An 18,163-nucleotide genomic window follows, 5' to 3' on the forward strand; every position below is an offset into this window, starting at 1 on the left:
GGCTGGGGGCAAGTAAGGAAACATTTGAGGAGACCAGAAAGGGAGAGGACATGCCGATGACCATCCAAGAGGGGCTGGCCTCATGGGAAATGAAGAAAATATTTTATTCTATCTTTCAGACTCTGAGCTCACTTGTGACCTGCCACTAGTAAGACTGTGCTCTTCATGGCAATGACTAGCTGAGTCTGAACCCTTTCCCATGGGTGCTGTAGGATGTAATAGAAGGATTACCCAAACAGCTGTATACTCATCTGCTCTGACAGTGAAGGATTTCAGTTTAATTAACGGGCTTTAAAGCACACATCAATGTTTTATACTGCTTTCCTTTTCAGGTGAGAATTAATTATTGGTCTAGTTAAGCAGAAAGATAACTCACAGGTGTGGAGTTTTAGACTCTGGAGACCACCTAATGGGGCCAAGGAAGGTGGGCTGATCTGGGCACAAAAAGAATGGATGGCACATAGTCTTGGAGTCAGGGGGAGACTTGAGCTCTGTGGTGTTTCGAACCCTACTTCTGGGAGTTTCCCATGGGCTGGGCCTCTAAGAGCAAACAGAATCAAATGCTGTTTTTTTTGCCCAGGCTTCCCCGATGGCTCAGTGGTAAAGAATTCGCCTGCAATGCAGGAGATGAAGAGACACAGGTTCAGTCCCTGGGTCAGGAAAATCTCCTGGAAAAGGAAATGGCAACCCACTTCAGTATTCTTGCTTGGGAAATCCCATGGACAGAGGAGCCTGGGCGGCTACAGTCCATAGCGTTGTGAAGAGTCAGACATGACTGAGCATATGAGCAACACAGACAACCTATTGAATGGTCTCAGTTTGTATGAGATTAGTGCTCAAGGACACTGACACCTGCTTTAATGAGAAAAAAGCCTCAGAGGACTGAAGCTGCTCAAAAGGATGTTGAGAAACCACTGAGTCCAGATTCCTGCCTAAATGAGGCATCTCCTTCTACAGAATTCTGCACAGATCAATCAAACATATTCCAATCAAGTAATTGCAAATAACGAACTTCATTTATTTGGACACCATTAAACCATTCCAAAAACATGCAGTGGAAAGGACCTGTCCACCCTTTGAATCTAGGTGTGTTTCCCCCCACTTTGACCAATAGAGTACAAGGGAAGAGACTTGTCCATGTCCCACAGCAGTCGTGACCACCGTTTCAGTTGTCTCCTGCTGTATGAAAATTACTCTCAAAGTTATCTCATGATTTTGTGGGTGAAGAATTGATGTAGGGATCAGCTGGATGATTCTCCTGTACCATGTGGCATTGATAGAGATCAGCCACTTAGTTACAGTTAGAGATGGATAAGGTCCGAGACAGCATCACTCAATATCTGCCATGTGAACAGGGAGAGCTGGAAGGCTGGGGCTTGGCGGGCAGAGGTACCTATTCTTGGCTTCTCAAGCATGGCGGCCTTGGGGTAGTCAGACTTCTTATGGGAAAGCTAAGGACTCCATAAGTCAGTGTTTGGCAAAGTGGAAGCTTCATGGACTTTTATGAACTAATTCTGCAAATCACACAGCACCTCTTTCTCTGTACCCGACTGGTTCAAGTGGGCAGAAGCATGTCCAGATTCAAGGTGAGGGACAGTGACACTGCCTTTCAATGGGAGGAATGTAGACTAATTTCTACCCATCCGTGTATGCTTTATTGCTGAGTCATGTCCAACTCTTTGTGACCCCATGGACTGTAGATCTCCAGGCTCCTCTGTCCAGGGGAATTTTTAGGTGAGAATACTGGAGTGGGTTGCCATTTCCTCCTCCAGGGGATCTTCCTGACTCAGAGAAAGAACCTGTGTCTCCTTTGTCTTCTGCATTGCAGGCAGATTCTTTACCTGCTGAGCCATTGGGAAAACCCAATTTCTATCCATGCATGTTTAAACCTTTCCATCCACCACTGGGAAATTCTAGATTAAAGAAGAAAGAAAGGAAGAACATGAAACTTTAAGTGCTGGTAAGCATGGATGATTGGTTTACTTGTTATAAAGCTGCAATGAGGAAATTCTTCAGAAGGAAAATTAATGCAAAGTTAATTAATGCAATGGAGCTGTAACCAAAGTATTTGTTACACATCATAAAAATACTGAATTATATAATAAGAACCCAGTAACTTTCTAGGTCAGTGTCCTTGGAATTTAGCCAGCACAAAAGAAGTAGGAGGCCTGTTTTGCTGTTACGGGAATTTTTTAAAACCCTCTTTAAAATTTATTTCCACTTAAATATAGAATATGTTGCAGCAGTTTTCTCAGGAAGTCCCGCTCATCTTGCTACATTTCCAAGAGCCAAAGAAACAAGTCTATTTTGAATAATGGTTTGCATAAGCAGACACACACCAAGGCTTTTTAAACTACCACGTTCAGTTGGAATGAAATGAACTTGACTTCACTTGGAGCTGTCACACTGTGATTTATTTCCCAATTTCCCTTCCTATCAGTGGACTGTAACAATCAGAGCACACTGTACACCTGTCCTGCATGACCCATGGGTCCTCTAATTCTAAGAAACACAGTGTCTTGTGATGCTGGGTGGAGAAAGGACACAGAATAACCACCCCAGCCTGGCCCATAACAAATTATGAAGTAAATATTCCTGGTTTCCCCATTTTATCACCCACATCTCTTCTCTATTCCACCAGAATGTCAGTCTAAGACCTTCCTCTTATAAGAAGGATTTCTTACCCTAGATTTCTGTAAAAATGTCTCAAGATGAAGAAGTTATTTCAGAGAATGGGGCACCTTTCCTGGGTAGCCTGCTTGATCCCCTAAATACTGAGTCAGCTGTTGTTTTTTTTTTTAAGTGTCTTTCATTCACTTGAATTATTTCATTAAAGCTTCACAATGATCCTTGGAGGTTATTATCAGTACTCATCTAACAGGTGGAAATTAAGGTTAAGAAAGTTTAAGGTCACACCTCTGGGAAACGGGAGTGTGGGCTGATTCCAGTGTCAGTTCAGTTCAGTTCAGTCGCTCAGTCGTATCCGACTCTGCAACTCCATGAATCGCAGCACGCCAGGCCTCCCTGTCCATCACCAACTCCCGGACTTCATTCAGACTCACGTCCATCCAGTCAGTGATGCCATCCAGCCATCTCATCCTCTGTCGTCCCCTTCTCCTCCTGCCCCCAATCCCTCCCAGCATCAGAGTCTTTTCCAATGAGTCTACTCTTCGCATGAGGTGGCCAAAGCAGCTTTAGCATCATTCCTTCCAAAGAAATGCCAGGGCTGATCTCCTTCAGAATGGACTGGTTGGATCTCCTTGCAGTCCAAGGGACTCTCAAGAGTCTTTTCCAACACCACAGTTCAAAAGTATCAATTCTTCGGCACTCAGCTTTCTTCACAGTCCAACTCTCACATCCATACATGACCACAGGAAAAACCATAGCCTTGACTAGACGGACCTTTGTTGGCAAAGTAATGTCTCTGCTTTTGAATATGCTATCTAGGTTGGTCATAACTTTCCTTCCAAGGAGCAAGCGTCTTTTAATTTCATGGCTGCAATCACCATCTGCAGTGATTTTGGAGCCCCCCCAAAATAAAGTCTGACACTGTTTCCACTGTTTCCCCATCTATTTCCCATGAAGTGATGGGACCAGATGCCATGATCTTAGTTTTCTGAATGTTGAGTTTTAAGCCAACTTTTTCACTCTCTTTCACCTTCAAGAGGCTTTTTAGTTCCTCTTCACTTTCTGCCATAAGGTAGTGTCATCTGCATATCTGAGGTTACTGATATTTCTCCCGGCAATCTTGATTCCAGATTCCAGTGTGGAAGGCCTTAAATCAAACACAAAGAGAAAAGAGCAAAGGACAGGCTAAGGGGACTCAGGAGGCAGCTCCCCTCAGGAAACAGAGTGTCCTGTGGTTCTGTGTTTAGTTTGGCCAGCTGATCTGTGGTCAGGGAAGCAGTTTGCCGAGATGGAGGATGGGGCCGTGGAGGAGGACTAGGTCTGGGTTATGGGACACCCGGATCTTCTCTGGGGCAGACTCTCCTCCCAGCCCCTCCAGAGTCGGGAAACGCGGCCCCGCCTGGCCCCGCGCGGCCTCCGTAGAGTCCCCGTTGCCATGGTTCCCAGGTGCGGACGCGCGGAGGAGAGACTGCGAGGCGGCCGGGGAGTCCTGGCGGGTCCTGGTGGAGCTTCCCGGGCCCGAGACCCTCGAGGGGCGACATGGGACGGAGTAAGCGCCCCCTCCAATCTTCCGCTCTCGATCGTCCCCATTCTAGGCATCGTCCCGGGCCTCTCGGGACTCTCGACGCCCCTTCTGCCGGCGGATCCTAACCCCTCCGGCCCTTGGCCCTCTGCAGACCCGGCTGGGGCAGGCCCTGCGCCGACTGGCTGGGCTGCTTGGCCCCGGCGAGACCCAGGTTCCCGATCTGTAAAGTGGGGCAGGCGTGGGGCTGGGGGAGAAAGGCATGGCACTTGATGGAAGGGCTCGTGGAAAGTCTAAGCGTCTTGGCGTCAGACACGCCCGGTTCGAGCCCGCGCGTTCCCTTGCCTGCAGCGTGGGCTAGTCGCTGTCTCTGAGCCCCACTGGGAGCAGTGTAGCCTCGTGGTTGAGGGACCCGACCCCATGGCCTTACCTCGTGCACCTTCCTGCCACCAGCTGTGAGACTTCCTCACCTCCAAAATGAAGGCACTAATAGCATCTGTTTACAGTCAGTGTTGTAAATATGATTATGAATATACCAAGACACTGTGAAGTGGCAGAATTAGCAGTTACTTATATATTTTAGATTGTACCAATTATTTCAGGCTGAACTATTCCAACACCGACACTATCTTTGACCTTTCCAAATTGCACTTTTATACAGTTACCCTGAATTTATCACTTGTTGTAGAAGTGTCATAGTGAATACTTCTAAATCAAGAGACTGTGGTAGATGGTGGGGTATTTTCCCTGGAAGAGCTGACAGTCTGGTGGTGGAAAGGGGATGGTGATTTTAAATGTTTACACTGTCCCAAATCTTGAGAGTGTTATTTCTTCTCCCTTCCCTTATCCTCATCCCATTGTTTTCTTTTTTGCTTATCAATATTTTTTACTTTTCCGTGGATTATCCTTTGCCCTCTGCCTTTGAATCCTGTCCACTTTCATTTGTTAAATCATTAACATATCAGACTCATACTGGAGTTCCTACCCTGTGGCTCAGACGGTAAAAAAAAAACCTGCCTGCAATGTGGGAGACCTGGGTTTGATCCCTGGATCAGGAAGATTCCCTGGAGTAAGGAAATGGCAACCCACTCCTGTATCCTTGCCAGGAGAATTCCATGGACACAGGAGCCTGGCGGGCTGCAGTTCACAGGGTCACAAAGAGTCGGACGTGACTGAGCAACTAACACTGATACACCTCGTGTCAGATGCTGCAGGTGCAGTGGTGAGCAAAAGAGGAGGGCCAGCCCTTTTGGAGCTTCTCCCTTTGAGGAAGAAAGCCAACGCTTATTTTAAAATATCAGTCACGATGGAATAAAAAACTAAGATACAAGCTCCTTGGCTTTTACTGCTCTTTCCACAGTTCTGAACTCTCTACATCAGAAGAAAAAACTTGAGCTTCCGAGAGAAGATGGTAATAAGGGCTTATGATCGTCATGTTCTTGCTGCCTTCTAGGGCAATGTTCTGAGTGGCATCTCTGTGTCAACTCCTTGAGTTCTCACAAAAATCTTGTGAGACAGACGCTACCTCCATTTTGCAGTTGAGGAATCTGAAGAACAGAGAGGTTAAGCAACCTGCCGATTGTCACACAGTCAGCAATGTATCTGGGATGTGAACCTGAACAGAGCTGGCTTTCTTTAATCTGTGTCTACACTGTCTCCTGAGAATAAGGGAAGGTCTGGTGAGGAAAAGAGAGGCCGTGGTGTGAGCTCTCATGTTGAAAGTCAAAGAAACTACTTTTAGTGTTGATGTCTGCCCAGAGAGAGCAAGATCAAGCCTGGGAGCAGTGAGTGGGGGAAAATGAAATAATTAGTGCCTCTCTGCACTGACCTCTCACTGCAGATTATGATTTAGAGAAAAAAGAACTCCTTTCTTAAAATTAATATTGAATTCATTTTGTATTGATACTACTGTGACTATCAAATTAGGGTGGCTAGTCTCTTGAGATGTGATCTGTGTATGCATTTGCCAGGGGAAGTTAAGTACCCTCAAAGCCGTAGGATGTTATTACTGGAAGGATGCTCAGTGGTCTCTAGTTCACACCATCTTTAAAACTATATAGATGGACTCTGTTATGCAGAAGGTTTAAGCATCTGGTCTCAAACTTTATACTTGTTATGTGATAAGTTAGCATTCAATTTGAGGTCCAGCTCAGTGGCTTTTCATAGTGTCCACATTTTCTTAAAGGCACGTAGAGGAAAAATCAGTTTTATATTATTTCCTCTCAGTTCACCTTAAATAGGAGACTCCAGTTAGAATCATCCTCCTAATGCATTGCCTGTTATATTGTAGACTTCATCAGCTGCTTGTAACAAATCCTTTAAATCGCGTTTCCTACTTTTAAGTCTTAATTCATTTGGTGGACAGTGTTGTTTACCATTAATTTCAAGCTCTCTCTATTTTTTTTTTTTTGACCACACCTAGCAGCATGTCCAGTACTCTTGCCTGGAAAATCCTATGGACAGAGGAGCCTGGTGGGCTGCAGTCCATGGGGTCGCTGAGAGTCGGACACGACTAAGTGACTTCACTTTCACTTTTCACTTTCATGCATTGGAGAAGGAAATGGCAACCCACTCCAGTGTTCTTGCCTGGAGAATCCCAGGGACGGGGGAGCCTGGTGGGCTGCCATCTATGGGGTCACACAGAGTTGGACACGACTGAAGCGACTTGGCAGCAGCAGCAGCAGCAGAAGCATGTAGGCAGAGAAGGCAGTGGCACCCCACTCCAGTACTCTTGCCTGGAAAATCCCATGGATGGAGGAGCCTGGTGGGCTGCAGTCCATGGGGTCACAAAGAGTCGGACACGACTGAGCGACTTCACTTTCACTTTTCCCTTTCATGCATTGGAGAAGGAAATGGCAACCCATTCTAGTGTTCTTGCCTGTAGAATCCCAGGGACGGGGGAGCCTTGTGGGCTGCTGTCTATGGGGTCGCACAGAGTTGGACACGACTGAAGCAACTTAGCAGCAGCAGCAGCATGTAGAATCTTAGTTTCCCAACCAGGGATTGAACCCAAGCCGCCTGCATTGGAAGTTCAGAGTCTTAAGCACTGGACTACCAGGGAAGTCCCAATTTCAAGCTGAGATACGTTGTTGATATCGTATGGCTAGTTCATCACACACCTATGAATAATTGAGAAATGCTTTTTATAAACATTTTAGCTACACCAGAAAAAGCTTTTTGATGAAAGGATGCTTCCAAGAAAAGCATCCTTTAAAGAAATTGCATAGATTTACATCAGTCAATTCAGTTCAGTTGCTCAGTTGTGTCTGACTCTTTTCGACTCCATGGACTGCAGCATGCCAGGCCTCCCTTATCCGTCACCAACTCCCAGAATTTACTTAAACTCATGTCCACTGAGTTGGTGATGTCATCCAACCATCTCATCCTCTGTCATCCCCTTCTCCTCTCACCTTCAATCCTTCCCAGCATCAGGATCTTTTCAAATGAGTCAGTTCTTTGCATCAGGTGGCCAAAGTATTGGAGTTTCAGCTTCAACATCAGTCCTTCCAATGAATATTCAGGACTGATTTTCTGTAGGATGGACTGGTCAGATCTCCTTGCAGTCCAAGGGACTCTCAAGTCTTCTCCAACACCACAGTTCAAAAGCATCAATTCTTTGGCTTTACATACTAAGCACATAAAACAAAGTTTCAGAAATAAGAAAAAACAATTATGGATAAATAGAGGATTTTTAGTTTGTTTTATTTTTTATGGAGTGAGTGAAAATCCCTTAGTCATGTCCAACTCTTTGTGACCCCATGGACTATACAGTCCATGGAATTCTCCAGGCCAGAATTCTAGAATGGGTAGCCTTTCCCTTCTCCAGGAGATCTTACCAACCCAGGGATCAAACCCAGGTCTCCCACATTGCAGGCAGATTCTTTACCAGCTAAGCCATAAGGGAAGCCCAAGAATACTGGAGTGGGTAGCCTATCCTTTCTCCTGCAGATCTTCCCGACCCAGGAATCAAACTGGGGTCTCCTGTATTGCAGGTGGGTTCTTTACCAATTGAGCTATCAGAGAAGCCCTTATTTTTTATGGAAGACCTAATTTAATTTTCAGACTGAACTGTGTACTAAAGACTGTGCTGATTTGCTTAACTTTGTTTTTAACTTAATTTATTTGACAATATAATGCTTTACGGCTAGAACAGTTATTTCCTTTCTGTAATTATTCATTAATGTAACTGAAAGAGGAATGGTTTGGCACATGTTCTCTGCCTTAAGAAAATTAAAATAGTTTGACTATTATATTCATTTAAGTTTATATGAGTGGTCACAGTGAAATTGCTCAGACAGCGCACTTGAACATTGACGATTTAAACTTGTGCATAATTTGTCTTTATCCAGTCTTCCTTGGAGAGTGTTCCATAAGCCTGCTGAATGCTTTACCTGCATAGGATGCTTAATCCTCCCTGTAAGAGTCTGAAATAAGTACCACAGAAGCCCTCTTGAGACAGGCCATTGGAAAAGCTTGGTTAAAGTGCTTAGTCATAAATAGGAGGCATTTTAGGGCTTCTTTCTGCAGCGCTGATAGAGTAAGTGGTATTGGAGTTAACCTTCCTCTGTAAAGAACTGTGAAATTGGGCAACATGAATAAGGTAGCTGTTTTCAGGACATAACTGTGCCCCTTGCGAGAAGGGAAATGCAAAAGTTGTGCCCCACTGTTACCCCAGTTTTCTGTCTAGAGGAACTTTCCTGCTGCGGTAAAGGGAGATAGAATTCAAGCAAACTTCTTGAGCTGGGGAGGCAGAAACTTCTGAGCTGCTGAAGTTGCTATAATCTGGGGGGCTTTCAGCTGAGAATCAGCAATAAAATGAGGAACTCAGTCCTATTACTGTAAGGAACCAAATTCTGCCAGCAACTCAAATAAGCAAGAAAACGGGTCCTCCCCTGGAACCTCCAGAAAGGAATGTAATCCCCCTGACACCCCAATATCAGGTAGGCGAGACCCATATCTGACTTCTGGCCTGCGGAACTGTCAACAGCTAAGTTTGTGGTAATGTGTTACCGCCACTGTAGGAAACCAACACAGCTGCTTGAAGGTTCTCGTGTGCTCATTCCAGCATCTCTGTCATCTTGGGATCTGTTTCTCAAAGAGGAAGCGGATATTTGGGACCTCTTTTCTTTCTTGCTATAGGCATTTAGTGCTATAAATCTCTTCGAAGTTATGTTTTAGCTGTACCCCACAGATTTTGATATACTGATTATTTTCTTCATATTATATTCTGTTCAAAATACTTTTTTTCCTTTCGACTTCTCAATGACAAGTTTAAAAAAACAACATTATTTTCCTGTATTTTGTCTTGGTTTTTAGTTATCATAGGCTGGAGGCTAAATCCTGTGCCTGTGACCCCAGCATGTCTGGAACCTGAAGGCTCTGCTTCTCTAGTGATTTAGTCCCTGGCCTGGTTCTCAGCTCTCTCTGTCCTTCACTTTCAGGGAGAAAACCTCTTTATTTGCTACCAATATAGGAGTCTGGTGTTTACAATCAGCTTTTAATGTTCGGTTGTGACTCTCAGCCTTACCTTGTAAATTGTGTTTTCAGTGGTAGCCACCCCAACACAATCTTCCTTTAAGTTACAATTTCCCCTGTATTTCTCTAATGCCTGATTGCATCACTCTTATCCGTGTGTTCCCTTCCACTAGTATCCATGTTTGTTTCCCACCAAAATTCATAAGTTGAAACCTTGACCCTCAAGGTGATGTTATTAGGAGGTGAGGCCTTTGGGAGGTGATTAGGTCATGAACACAGAATCCTCGTATTGGGCTGATGGTCCTTAGGAAAGAGGACCCAGGGACTGGCTCCCACCTTCCGCCATGTGAGGTTGCTGTCAGTGGGGACCAGGCGCAGAGTGCTCTGTGCAAGGCAGCGGCTGCTCTTGTGACCACCTGCGGTGTCCACTCTTCCAGGCTGGGTTCCCCAGGAGTCAGACTTCTCAGTGGAGGCAAGTGTGCAGGAAGTGTATGAGGAGGTGTCATTGGACAAGAAAGCCAGGTCCAGCAGAGAGGGAAATCGGGTTGGGATGCATCTTAACAAAGGCCTTAGCTAACCAGCCTGGAGCTTGTGAAAGGAGCTCTGAACTTGGACCTCTGGTTTTTCCCAAGTTGGGTTGAGAGGGCTGGGCCTTTATAGCCCCATATCACTCAGGCTTTCCTGGGAGGAGGGGCATGATTTTGGTTGAGATGTCTCTGCAGCTGGGGTGACTTCAAAGAAGGTGGGCAGCTGAGGGCTGCCCTCCCAGCAGCAGGAAGTCATCTTCAGGCCAGAAGCGGGGAGCTGGGCCTCATGGCATCTGTCACGGCCTGTGGTGTGCTTTCCTTACTGGTACATCTGCCAAATGTCTACTTGCGTTTCAGGATTCAGCCCAGGCTTCTCCTCCATAATGCCCTGTTTGACCTTCTTCTGTCGCTCTGTAGCATGGGTCACTCCCTCCTCTGAACTCACAGTACTTTCTGGATCCTTCTGTCCTTGCCTTGTATAGCCTGTCCGTATTTGTAACTGTCAGTGCCCTAACTGTGTGATGGGATCCCTGTGACCACCAACAATCAGATAACCCTGAGTCAGTGAGAAGAGGCAGGGCAAGTGACTGAGAAATCCTGTTTCTAAAAATTTCCATGGAAAACAAGAAAAGGAAAAAAGTTTAGATGCTACAAGATGAAATCTTTACCTATTTGTGACCCCGTCATTTGGGTTTCCCTGGTGGCTGAGTGATTAAGAATCCACCTGCTAATGCAGGAGGTGGGTTCAGTCTCTGGGTCAGGAAGATCCCCTGGAGAAGGAAATGGCAACCCACTCCAGTATGCTTACCTGGGAAATCCCATGGACAGAGGAGCCTGTTGCACTACGTCCATGGATTTGCAAAGAGACATGACTGAGGGATTAAACAACAGCAACAACCCCTTTCTATGTATTTATGTTAAATCTCTGTTTCATGTATGTATCCGCTGGTTTTTCAAGATGTTTAAAAATTCTGCAGAATCTGCTTTAAGCATACATTACTGATTTTTCTGTACCCTGGCAAGAAAGGGTGAGTTGTTTACAAAACATGATACAAAGCCTGAAGGACAAACACTGCATTGTTGGCTTTGTGAGCTTCTAGAACCTTGTTCTAGAAAAGCTCTGTCATAGCAAACACAGCGTGACAACCTCTGATATTCCTGAAAACCTCTCCTCCTGCCCTCTGCCCTGCCCACCCTGTAGGGTCTTTCCATGGATGCTCTCTCAAGGTATCGAGAACCCAGTCATATTAAGGAATTGAAAAGAAGCCTCTGCACGAGTTTCCATTAAACCTTTTTCTTTTAGTGAGATGAGTATGAATCTGTGGTTATAACTGTCAGTATCCTTCATCAACCGCTCATTCAGATATTGGTTACAGCCTTCTATAGGTGAGATACTTCTCCGTGTCTATCTGCTGCTGCTGCTAAGTCGCTTTAGTCGTGTCCGACTCTGTGCGACCCCATAGACGGCAGCCCACCAGGCTCCACCATCCCTGGGATTCTCCAGGCAAGAACACTGGAGTGGGTTGCCATTTCCTTCTCCAATGCATGAAAGTGAAAAGTGAAAGTGAAGTCGCTCAGTAGTGTCTGACTCTAGCGACCCCATGGACTGCAGCCTACCAGGCTCCTCCATCCATGGGATTTTCTAGGCAAAAGTACTGGAATGGGGTGCCATTGCCTTCTCCGGTGTCTATCTGAGTCTTGTATTTTACTGTTTGAATTTTCCCCAAGAAGGAAATGAAAGCAATATGTTTTATATAGTAAGTGCCTTGGCATGTTCTCCTCTACCATATGATTATTGTTGTTCAGGCACTAAGTCGTATCCGACTCTTTGTGACCCCATGGACTGCAGCACACCAGGCTTCCCTGTCCTTCACTGTCTCCCAGAAATAGGCATTGTATTACCATCTGTCTTGAGATAGTCTTATGGGGATGCATTAATGCTTCCAAAGCCTTTTTAAGTGCCTCAAGTGATTTATTCATAAATGCAGGGCTGTGTTATTTGGAGTAGGGCTTTCTAAAGGTACACAATACTGCTTGGAGTTAAAGAATGTTTGGTCTAAACTGTACATAAAACTGCAAAATGTTTTCTCCTTTAAAAGTCTGAAGCACTATAATCTCCATGCACCAGGTAGATACTCTGACACATTGCTTCTCGGGGACCCTGGTTTTTGTACTGATGTTTGCCATTACAGGTGAGGCAGTATTGTGGAACAATTTCCTGAGCACTCTGAAACAGTATGCTGCACAGTGGTTTGCTTAATGTAGAGGAGTTCAGAAAAGGGCCTCTGGGAAACTCCAGACCTTCACAGTTCCACCTTCCTTTGTGATTTTCCATTTTCTTTTAATCTATCCTAGTTGTGTATAATTGTTGCCGTTGGGCAAAACTACCCAGTATGCTGAATGAACCTTAGCCCCCCCTCTCCCATGTGGGGGGGTGTGTGTGTGTGTGGGTATCAATTTGTTATTTATGCCAACTCCTCCACCCCTCCACACCGCTTTCAACATTCGACATCAGTGGGAACTCAGTCAGCAGTTGGAGGGACCAGCAAGTCTCCAGGGTTGGACAGATCAGAAAAGCCTGCACAACTGTAGAGCAGGAGAAACCTGTGACACCTTTCATATCCCCAAGAGGCAGCACGTGGCCTGTGCAGATGCTGGTGTAGCTGCCTCAGGCCAGAGACCAGGTGAGGCTTCTCCAGATGCAATCAGAATGCCCTGCACACATTCACCTTAACCATATCCTTGGATGACAGCTCTTGCAGGGTTCGAGTTAGGCTGTCTTCAAGCTGGGTACCCAACCAAGCCTTCATCCAGGGCAACTGGGGAACTGGGGCAGGAATATAAGTGGAGGCACATGTATCAAGTTATACATCAAACTGCTAAATAAAACGCATCTTCTTTCCTTGACGAGTATACCTTCATAACAACCCAGAATGCCACATTCAGTATATGTTTCCCAAGCTCATTGGATTCTGTGCCAGCTCCCTTGCCCACACCTCCCTCCTCTTGCCATCCCTGGCTCTAGCCTGGTCCTTCCTGCCGACATATGAGGGCAGACACTCCAGCCAACACTTCCAAGCCATCCATGTCCCCAGAAAGCAGCCACTCCTCGGACACCTCTGGGTGAAGGAGTGCGTGCCCGACGGTGTGGCCTGCAGAAGCAGCCAGTGTGGGACTTGGAGGCAGAGGATTTCCTTGCTCTGCCTGGGGGCAATGGTCTGCAGGGGAGGGCACAGGCTCTGGAAGGGCTCATCCTTCTGGCCCATTGACTCCAGGTCTAATGGACGCAAGGCCTCAAAGTCCATTTCCTGCCCCATGGATTTGTGTCATTTGAGTCACATACACACCGTTAGTCATCTAGGGTCTGTCTGCATCATCACAGCGCATCACTCCCACATTTCATCAAGTTAGCTGATGTAACATTGGTAGTGTCATCTCAACCCCTTAACCCACGTTGCATCCTTGTAAAGAGCATTCTTGGACATCAACTGCAGAGGCAGGTAATACGGTTGACTTTACACAGCAGCTTTGATGTGTCCTCAACTTGGCTGTCCCCAGCTGATTCCAGCTGTTAGAACCAACTTTGGTAGTGGGAGGTGGGAAGAGTAGTTTTAATTCCCTTCTCTTAAAAATTTGGTTTTCAGAACATGTATTGTCTTTCTTTTCCTTGACTAGAGCAGTCTTTTTAAGCCAGTTTAATGACAGCAGTGGTGTCCAGAGATGGCAGAGTGCAGCCCGCGGTAGGGATCCCAGAGAGCAGGGCTGCGGAGGCTGCCCCTTTAGCCTCCTACTCGCCTCTCTGGCCTGCCCCCTCCCAGGACCTAGCTTGCAGCCAGCTCTGCTGTTGCATGCTCAATCGCTCAGTCATGTCCAACTCTTTGCAACCCGTGGACTATACCCCACCAGGCTGCTCTATCCATGGGATTTCCTAGGCAAGAATACTGGAGTGGGTTGCCATTTCCTTCTCCAGGGGATCTTCCCAACCCAAGGATCGGACCTATGTCTCCTGTTTGGCAGACAAGTTCTTTACCACTGTGCCACCTGGGAAACGAATCTCTCAGCCTCTGCATTGCCCTGGTCTTTCTTCCAAAGAATGGTCATTACACGCACCCCGCCTTTCACCACTGGATGTAGCAGGGGGTTCAGCTAACTGCACGCAAATGATGGAGTTCGTACATGTTTTCACATTGTTTAAAAAAGGCAGACTTCACCTGTAAGGATGTGATGCAGAAGAGGGGCACCTGGAGAGCTCTGTCTCCACTAGAGGAGCTTGTATGTTCAGGAAGCTTGAGGCTTTTTGAGAGGCTCTTTTTTGCTCACACTTGGGGCAGTGGAGCATGGTGGTTCAGAGCACACCGTCACTTGGCTCCAGCACTTACTATAATAGCTGGACCCTGGCAAGTTACTTAAACTCTCTGAGCCTCAAGTCGTCATCTAACAAATGTAAATAACAATGGTCCCTACTCACATGTTCATACACGCGAAGCATTTAGGACAACTCCTGGCACCCTGTAAATGGCAAGAGGAGAAGCTTTATTATCCTGTGGGATGGATGTGATTATTTCCACATTCCACCTAAAATGTGAGGGTTCAAATGGATTCATAGTTTTTTTAATAGCACTGGAAAGTACAAGTATTCTCCATTGTGATTGCCTCCTTGTTTTTATTATATATTGGGTTGGCCAGGAAGTTCATTTGGGTTTTCCATGTTACAGAAAAAGCTGAACAAACTTTTTGGCCAACCCAAAGTTTTTACAACCCAACTGTGAAGAGGATTCGTATCCTGTTCTTGGCTGCAACCGTGGACACAAGTGGTGTCCCCAGTCCCTTGGCACCACCATCATCATATGTTCCTGGCCTGTGGCATCAGGCCAGCCCAGTGCTATGCATCACTCTTGTCAGGGGGGAGTGGGGCTCTTGCAACCCCTCCCTCTGTGATCAGCTTCTTTCATTCCTCCTGGAAACAGATCCAGTGGTGGTTGCTTTATAAGATTGCCCTGTAAAATCTGGGGTTATTTCTCTTCTGTCTCTTCCACTCTAGTTAAATAGATACCAGGTGAATGAATGAATGAGTGAGTGAACCTTTCCTTACGGGATGGTTGTGGCTATTGAATGGAGATGCTGTCCTGTTTCTGCCCTCTGTCAGCCGTGCCATGCCTCCGTCTTGGATTACTTAGTGGGTCTCACCCAGTTTGATGTGATACCACCTCAGGATCCCAATCCTCATGGTCATTACCAATCAACTTGGTCTCCATCCATCCAGCGAAATGTACGTAGATTCCAGCATAAGACAAAATGGATCATCGCCTCTTTCTTCCAAGTTACACTAGTGTCATAAAAACTCCCAACAGGAGGCAGCACTTCTCTGATCTCTTTCCTTCAGAAAAATGACTTGGGCCTGGAGAATTCACATCTCACTGCGAGGAAAACCCAGTGCATTAATAGCTTAATATTAATGGGGATGGAGATGTAATACATAACACATTTTCTTTCAGTCACAGAAGATCTCATTAGACAGAATGCCGAGCACAATGACTGTGTAATTTTTTCCCTGGAGGAACTCTCCTTGCATCAGCAAGAAATAGAAAGACTAGAGCATATTGACAAGTGGTGCCGGGATTTAAAAATCCTCTATCTTCAAAATAACCTCATCGGAAAAATTGGTAAGTCTTCAGGACTTTGTTCTCATAGTTTCTTTAACATTTTGAATGGCAGAATATTGGCAAATGCAGTGTTATTTCTTAGAGGAAGAAAGAGAATTGCATGGAGGAATAGACGCAACCATCTCTCAGTGGTTGTTGATGAAACTGGTTCCCCGAGCCTTTCTGTGCCCGGTCTGTCTCTTTTGCCCCGGGGATCTCCATCAAAGAGTCAGGAGGACCCGTTGATGGCTGAGAACACATTAGTTGACCTATTCCTTTAAAACCTGATTTTTAAAAAGTGTCAAAGAGAGGAATGCAGGCATTTGTCATGAACCTGAAAGGATTATGTGAGAACTGAGGAAATCCTTGTCAGATCCCAGCCTGGGATAGCTAGGTCTACTGCTATCATGTATCAAGAAAGTCCGTGTGCCAGGAATCGTGCTCAGGATTGGGTATTGAGAGGGGTTCACAATGACAGCCCTGTTTGCTGCTCCAGTTTGGAATGAAATGAGAGGTAAAAATAAACAGGTAGATGGAGAACCCAAAATCAGCAATATAACTAGTAAAAACTTGAGTAAAAACTAGGTTTTACTCTTGCAGTGTCCCCAGAATTAAACATACACACCACCCAGCTGCATGCAGAACTCGATCACCACAGGCTTCCCTATGTGATTTGTGGCAGGAGGGGGTGGAGACCCCAGACCAGGAGAGAGTGGACGGGTACGCCCAGTTCCTTCTCCCATGAGGTGAGTCGGCCCTCCCCATCCAATTGCCACCCCCACCCCTGGGAAGAATGAGTTAAGGGAGCAGAGAGAAGAGAAGCCTGTGGAGTCCCACTAATGGGGGGTCCTGCCACATGGAAACAGGAGGAGCGCCCCCCCAACCCTGAGAAAAGCCACAGAGAAGCTTAGTGGTATGAGCACGTAGATCCAGGTTCGAACCCTGCCTCTGCCACTAAAAAAACTGTGCCATTGGGCAAGTCAGTTAACTGTTGATCTGTGTCTTAGTCTTGAATCTGGAAAAGGAGCCAACAGCATCTGACACACAGACGTGTGTGGTATCAGAGCTGAACAGAACCATGTGCCTAGGCCTGTGCCCGCCTCACCACCCACCAGAAAGAAGTACCTGGCCCCCAGTGGTAGCATCGCTGTGGTTAGAAGCTCTGGTGATGCAGTTAGTCACCTGAAGCTTACTGGATAACCAAAAATGGGCTCTAGGGAAACAAAAAGTCTAGAATTTGCATACTTTTAGAAGATTTATTAAAATTCATTATATTCCTTCAGATACTTATTTTCGGCATCTTGTACTTTACCTGAAATTAGAAACTCTGGCACATTGTCCTATCAAAAAGGCTGTTACAGAAAACCACCCGCTTTTATCACGAGGGCATTAGAGAGTTGTCCTAATTGTGCCTCTCTAAGAGTTCCCGAAATCTTCATCTCCACAGCTGGTCCGTCACAATCACTAATTAGCAGCATAGTGTTTCAGTCCTTTTCAGAGCTGTGAGAAAGCTTGAATTTTTGCTTCCAAAGTATTCTTAAATTAAACATGCTTTTAAATCCTAATAATGGGATTTTTCAGCACAACTCCACCCATAGGCGTTTAGGTGCTTATTTAGCAAATACAACTGTTTCTGGAGGATTCAGACGTGCTCTTGGGCCCTAGAGGGAGCAGTTTGCAAAACACTTGCCTTTGCTGAAGCTCTGTTCTTCCCAGGGAGCTCCAGACGGGCTGGCGGTGGGGTGGGGGGTAGGTTCTGCTTGGTGTGGCTCCAGGGGTCACCTGAGGCCTGTCCGGGGTCTGTTAAAATGGGGCCAGGGCCTCACCCCAGACTTACTGACTCAGAGCCTTAGAGGATCCGCTCGCAGAATCTCCATTGGTCACAGTCTCTCCATGAGCCTCAGGCCTGGCCAGAAGTTGAACGGCTCAGGGCGGCCTGAACTGGGGGATGGATTTGTTCAGTTCAGTCACTCAGTCATGTCTGATTCTTTGTGACCCCATGGACTGCAGCACATCAGGCTTCCCTGTCCATCACCAACTCCCAGAATTTGCTCAGATTTATGTCCATCCAGTGGGTGATGCCATCCAGCCATTTCATCCTCTGTCATTCCCTTTTCCTCCTGCCTTCAGACTTTCCCAAAAGTCAGGGTCTTTTCCGGTGAGTCAGTTCTTCACATCCGTGGCCAAAGTATTGAAGTTTCAGCTTCACAATCAGTCCTTCCAATGAATATTCAGGACTGATTTCTTTTAGAATTGACTGGTTTAATCTGGAAGTCCAAGGGACTCTCGAGAGTTTTCTCCAACACCACAGTTCAAAAGCATCAGTTCCTCAGTGCTCAGCTTTCTTATGGTCCAACTCTCACATCCAC

General features: G+C 46.2%; 1 protein-coding gene across 4 annotated transcripts in view; it reads left to right on the forward strand.

The window, feature by feature from the left end:
- The first annotated feature begins 4,035 nt into the window (after positions 1 to 4,035).
- The window catches only part of DNAAF11 (dynein axonemal assembly factor 11), a 70,938-nt gene continuing 56,810 nt past the window's right edge, over positions 4,036 to 18,163 (forward strand). For 2 of the 4 annotated variants that reach the window (XM_005900735.2, XM_070382769.1), the window contains exons 1-2: positions 4,036 to 4,177; positions 15,648 to 15,815. In XM_005900735.2, coding sequence (XP_005900797.2) covers positions 4,168 to 4,177; positions 15,648 to 15,815 — 178 coding nt within the window. In that variant the 5' untranslated portion in view covers positions 4,036 to 4,167. Of the gene's footprint in view, positions 4,178 to 15,647; positions 15,816 to 16,394; positions 16,541 to 18,163 lie in introns of those variants that run through there. The other 2 variants (XM_070382770.1, XM_070382772.1) reach the window with 2 other exon arrangements.

The sequence above is a fragment of the Bos mutus genome, chromosome 14, assembly GCF_027580195.1.
Source record: "Bos mutus isolate GX-2022 chromosome 14, NWIPB_WYAK_1.1, whole genome shotgun sequence".
In the NCBI taxonomy this organism is placed as follows: Eukaryota; Metazoa; Chordata; class Mammalia; order Artiodactyla; family Bovidae; genus Bos; species Bos mutus.